The 6,106-nt window shown below is 36.3% G+C and overlaps 1 protein-coding gene across 1 annotated transcript; it reads right to left on the reverse strand.

Annotated features, from left to right (window-relative positions):
* Positions 1 to 1,144: 1,144 nt before the first annotated feature.
* Positions 1,145 to 1,729, reverse strand: LOC117784712 (lysine-rich arabinogalactan protein 18). Its single transcript, XM_034622521.1, has 2 exons — positions 1,686 to 1,729; positions 1,145 to 1,621 (listed from the first exon to the last, which is right to left on the reverse strand). Exons 1-2 carry the CDS (start codon positions 1,686 to 1,688, stop codon positions 1,298 to 1,300), a joined length of 327 nt encoding a protein of 108 aa, XP_034478412.1. The 5' UTR covers positions 1,689 to 1,729; the 3' UTR covers positions 1,145 to 1,297.
* Between the last annotated feature and the right edge of the window lie 4,377 nt (positions 1,730 to 6,106).

The following is a 6,106-nucleotide window of genomic DNA, read 5'->3' on the forward strand; positions in this document are numbered from 1 at the left end:
CTTCCTGCCACCATTATCAAACCACAGACGTCTTTGTCGCCATCCTGTGACATACGAAAATTCCCCATGGAGTCTATCAACAGTTGATAAAGCAAATGTGTGTGTGCGTGTGTGTGTTTGTGTGTGTGTGTGTATCTAGCTGTGAGTGTCCCATTCTCATACTCACCATTGGCATTTGCTTTTGCCTTTTGGTATGTACATAAGTTTATTATTTTGAAGGTAATTGGATTTGTGTTGCAGCCAAGAAGCCAGAGTTCCAACCTCGTCGCATATTCTGCGGCAAAATAATAAGAAAATATATATTTTTTCTTACGCGCCGACAAGGACAATGAACCGAACTAACAGAGCAGTGGAGATGGACTTGCAGACGAAGGCGGCATCCCTATTCCCAACCCCATCCCCATTCCCATCCCAATCCCAGTCGCAATCGCAATTGCAACATATGCTCGGGCCAGGGAGTCGCTGCCACCATTGGACATTGGCCAGTAGCGTCATAGCCATTGTTTGCAGTCGTAATTGTTTTCCTAATGGATAAAGTCTATAAATTTCCTTGCACGACGCACAGCCAAATGCGAAATATGTCACGAATGTTAAGCGTTTTATAAACGACGACGACGACGACAACGACGACAACGATGATTGTGAAATGTGAAGAGATGTGGCGACTTATCGATGCCTTTGACTTTGCCAGCCACTCAGCAGCAGGAGGAGTGCAGTTAAAAGCGAAGTTCATTCTCAATGAATGGAAAATTAAGTTGTTTATGGAGCCGACACTAAAATCTCTATCAAATATTCTTGTGCGAGAAGAAATAAATGCCAGCTCGCTTTAACCATAACAATGATCTATCAATTGTAGTATTTTCCGTACTTTAGCTAGAAAAAGCTTAAAATTATATCGTCCTATGAAGTTTTAGTTATTTGCATATGTTTTTTGTGATATTTGTATTCGTATTCCAACGAAAATAGTATAATAATTTACACTTCGTAGTACTCAATCAAAAAATGGAGCAACTCCCCGTTTTGATCATATCCATGTCTAAGTATGTACGCATATCAAATACTAGTTTTTAAAGAAATAACTACAAAAATGTAAAGATACGTAGTTTTTTTTTTTTAAATATTATCTGTATATTTTTGCATATTATCTCAATTATCCTGCTTCAGATCCTTTGATGCATATCAAAGAAACTACAAGATAAAAGTAAGGTTTTGAAATGTTTTCTTTACTTTATATTTGCTTTACGAGTCCAACGATAACAAAAACAAACAAGACTCCTTATCAATCATCTTAATACATTTAGTTGCGGTGACGGTAGACAACACGACGCACAGTCTTGTAACGGTAACCATCCTGAGCAGGCTGCTCGATCTCCTCAACCACATGCTCCTCGGCGGCGGGTGGAATGTAGGCATCAACTGGGGCAGCAACTGGTGCTGGGGGAATGTATTCGTTCCTTGGCGCTGATGGAACTGGGAGTGCAGGTGGTGCGGGGGGAATGTAGGTCTCTACAGGTGCGGGTGCTGGAGGGGCGGGCTGTGCGTAATCATAGCCAGGATCGGCCAGCTCGGAGACATCGGCAAAAGCGCAGGCCAGGAAGGCAACGGCAATGATCAGGAATTTCTATAAGTTAAAAAGATCCGTGGTTTTTTAGATGAAATAATTTGCGGGTATAATGAAGACCTACCATGATGACTTGTTGTTTAAGCAGCGATCAACAGACAATGTGTGCTGTGGATTTTGGTAAATGCAACGCTTTAAATAGTTAATTTTAAGATCGCTGATCGGCGACGGAAACTGGCAAATGACTTTGAACTTGATCCGACTCGTTAATAGTCCCCTCACCTCTCGCAGATCTAGACACTGGCTGTACCCACATATGGCTGACCGGTTTTTTTTCTTCAGATTGTAGTCTTTCGGATGCACACAGTTTGAAAGATTGATAAAGTTTCGATCACGTTATGTGTTTTTTTTTTTTCATGCAATATTTTGAGTTGTTGAGTGTTTCGAGTGGACAACAGTCAATTGATTGAGTTTTTTAGACTTAGAGGTCAACATAATGCGCTTTGTGTTTTAAAAATGTGGCCCTTTAATTGATTTACTTTGCGGCCACGAGTCAAACGTCGGAATCAAGCGACCCTGAAGCGACCCCCGCTGGAAAACATTATTCTTCTATTTCATTAGTTGCTGTTGCTGTTGCTGCTGCTTGCTGTTGTTGTTGTTGTTGTTGTATTTTGAAGCGTGTGCTTGATTAAAACCAAATTTAATTTGCATTTTGTTTAAGCGCACCTAACTTCAATTACTGTCCAACCAAACGGGAAAACTGAGCTTGATAACTCTTGCCGGGTGGGGCACTAAAATCGAGTGCACAGTGGCTCAAGCTATTACAAAATTTACTAAAATATATATTTGCTAGCCAGCCTAACATTAATTTATTCTATTCATGGATAGAGCAATTAATATAAATTAATAATCGCAGCTCTAATCAAATTTAAAATGTAATTATTATAATAAGAAATAAATAATAATAGTTACAGGCTTCGCCTTTTTTCTATCCAGCCTAGCATTAATTTATTCTATTCATGGATAGAGCAATATAAATTAATATTCGCATATTCAAATGAAAAATATAATTATAATAATAACAAATAAATAATAATAGTTACAGGCTTCGCCTTGGCTTGATGGATTAATATTCTAAACACGTTATTTACTTTTTTCATCCTGCTACTTACTTATCTTACCTAATCAAAAAAAAAAAAATAATAAATAAATAATAATAAATTATTCAACTAAAATACATAAATATTAAAGTCGAAACAACATATTTGCATTAAATTTGTAATCACTTTGTGATGTCATTGATTCCACTGTGCGCGCAAGTTTTGCAGTCCCTGATAATATTGCAAATAATTTTCTTTTTTATGTTGATTATTTTTTGGACTGCTGCCCCGCCCACCATCTCTGGCACACCTGAACAACCATCGGGCGTGTTGGCTTTTGCTTCATATTCTTTACAACATTTTTATGAACTTTGTTTTTCATTTGTTCGTTTGTTCGTTTGTTTGCTTCTTCGTTCGTTTCAGTTACTCAGAGCTCATCATATTTTAATGTGGAGGATTCCGTGGCGGCATCTTTGGCATTTTCTATGTTTCAAATTATTCTCTGGAGATTTGCAGCTCGTGATTTTAGCGGGCAATTTTATTGGTCGCCGTCTGCAGGGTCGGTGGGTTTGGCTCAGAAGTTAAGAGTTCTTTTCTTGTCGAGGGGTTGATTGTGCCTTATGCAATTGCAGCTGATGTTGGGTGCGTTTGGGGTACGCTATGAACATATCAACTGGCTTTTAATTAACGCGCTTAAGTCCGCATTAACTTGGCCTAAGCCGTTTTTAATTTCTCAGCTAGATAATTGAATTAGCCAACGCGCCAGACATTGCACATTGCGACTGGCAGCCTTATGCGCTGTTATCCTTGATAATTAATTTAGACGCAATTGTTCAGTAGCCAGTGGTTAGTGGTCAGTGGCCAGTGGTCAGTGGCCAATGTCCAGTGCACTTCAGACCCAAAATTCTTAGCCGCTTCACGTCACGTGCTACGATTTTTTCATAAATCGCCAGCATGGCCAACTTTGTCCAGTTGCAGAGTCTCTACAATGAAATGAAACGCAGCTGAGCAAAAAAAAAAAATGAAGCGACAGTTTTGACAACACACGTCCGGCTAGAAAGGTTACATATATGAAAGAGAGGAAGAAATGGGAGAAAGACGAGAAAGAGGAGAAAGAGAGAGGGTAGCTGACAGTAGTACCCAAGTCTAGGTACAGTAAGATACGCACGTAGCACGCATTGGAACCATAACTGCTGCCAGCGAATGCGTCAAGTTACCTGCCGCAGTAACAACGTTTGCCAAAATGGCAGCACCTTTTAGACAAGCCATGAAATCGAGTTTACAGCTTATTCTCTATTCTTTCCTTACAATACTCATACGAGTACTCGCACTGGTCCTTATAGTCTGTCTATCGTACACTGTACCACTAGCAACCATAATTAAATGTCAAAAATGACGCTACGTGCGAGGCAAGTAAAGTAGCTTCAAGAAGTATTCTCGCATGCTGCCTGGGGCTAAAGTTTAACGAAAAACGCCAAAGAATATAAGTTTTCTTTTTTTGGGTAGCTAAACAAATACACAAACAAGAAATGTCCCATCCAACTTTCTTAGTATGAAATAAATATATTTTAAACTATGTGTGGACAGTAACATTTTCTTAGTTAACTGTCGATGGGTAACTTTAATGTCGAAAAACACAACCTGAAATAGTTAAAAATATAAATAAATTGAAAATAACTTAAAGTTAAAAACAGGGAATCAAAGCGAAACAAATATAGGTTACGGTTTCGGTTCTGGTACGTCACGAAATAACTATTTCGGTAAAAGGTTTTATTGCAGTTTTTTCTTTCGGTCGGTATTGGTCGGTACAACAAATCAATTTTGAAGCATTTTAAAATTTTAAGATGTCGCTTTAACGTATTGAACGAATTTAAAAATATTTGAATGCAGAATGAATTAAGAGGCCAAATCAAGATCAAAATGACATTCCGCTTGAAAATCGGTTCAGTTTTGATCAAGTTATGACAGTTTAAAGTTGGTCAGACTGCGGATTTAGCCACTTTACAAGTCCAAATTTTTGTTTAATTTCACATGATTTTTTACAAAAAAATGAAACGTCTCAGAATCAAGTTTAAAGTGTTCATTTATACTAATTACGATATAAGGAATTGATTAAAAGTGAAAACTTGAGATTTAAAATTTTGAATTTTCGAAATTTCAAAGGGGGGACCCTTAGCATCGAAATCAATATCTAGTAGAATCTAGAAAAAAATATTTTTTTCTAGGTATTTAATAAAATTTGAATGCAGAATGTATTTAGAGGCCAAATCAAGATCAAAATGACATTCTGCTTGAAAATCGGTTCAGATTTGATCAAGTTATGACAGTTTGAAGTTGGTCAGACTGCGGATTTAGCCACTTTACAAGTCCAAATTTTTGTTCAATTTCACATGATTTTTTACAAAAAAATGAAAGGTCTCAGAATCAAGTTTAAAGTGTTGTTTTATACTAATTACGATATAAGGAATTGATTAAAAGTGAAAACTTGAGATTTAAAATTTTGAATTTTCGAAATTTCAAAGGGGGGACCCTTAGCATCGAAATCAATATCTAGCAGAATCTAGAGAAAAATATTTTTTCTAAGAATTTAATAAAATTTGAATGCAGAATGAATTAAGAGGCCAGATCAAGACCAAAATGACATTCCGCTTGAAAATCGGTTCAGATTTGATCAAGTTATGACAGTTTGAAGTTAGTCACACTGCGGACTTAGCCACTTTACAAGTCCAAATTTTTGTTCAATTTCACATGATTTTTTACAAAAAAATGAAAGGTCTCAAAATCAAGTTTAAAGTGTTGTTTTATACTAATTACGATATAAGAAGTTGATTAAAAGTGAAAACTTGAGATTTAAAATTTTGAATTTTCAAAATTTCAAAGGGGGGACCCTTAGCATCGAAATCGAATCTTGGTCGAAAATAATTAAATTTTCTAAATGAACAAAAATTGAATACAGAATGAATTTAGAGGCCAAATCATGATCAAAATGACATTCCGTTTGAAAATCTATTCAGTTTTGATCAAGCTATGACAGTTGGAAGTTGGACAACTCGTTGACCTAGCAATCTTACCAGTACAAACAAATCGGTATTTGGATCTTGACAGAGAATTTTCATTCGGTTACGGTTTTAGTTAACCGGTACTAAAAATGAAACATCTAGTTTCAGTTAACGGTTCCGGTGTTATTTCCTGGTTAAAAATAAACATTTTACTAATTTAAAGGATACCTTCCACAGATTCAAAGCTTCAGCTTCAATGATACAATTAAAATGAATAAATATTGCATACTTTTAGGCTGTACCATACAAGAAAAAGCTTTGGACTTAATTTATAATTCAACTATTTTTATTTATGTATAATATGTTTGCAAAAATAAGAGCATGTTTCTAAGTTCGGAGAGTCTGCCAACTTTTCTTAAAATATCAATTTATAACTTTTATTATCA

Source organism: Drosophila innubila (assembly GCF_004354385.1).
Source record: "Drosophila innubila isolate TH190305 chromosome 2R unlocalized genomic scaffold, UK_Dinn_1.0 1_C_2R, whole genome shotgun sequence".
NCBI lineage: Eukaryota > Metazoa > Arthropoda > Insecta > Diptera > Drosophilidae > Drosophila > Drosophila innubila.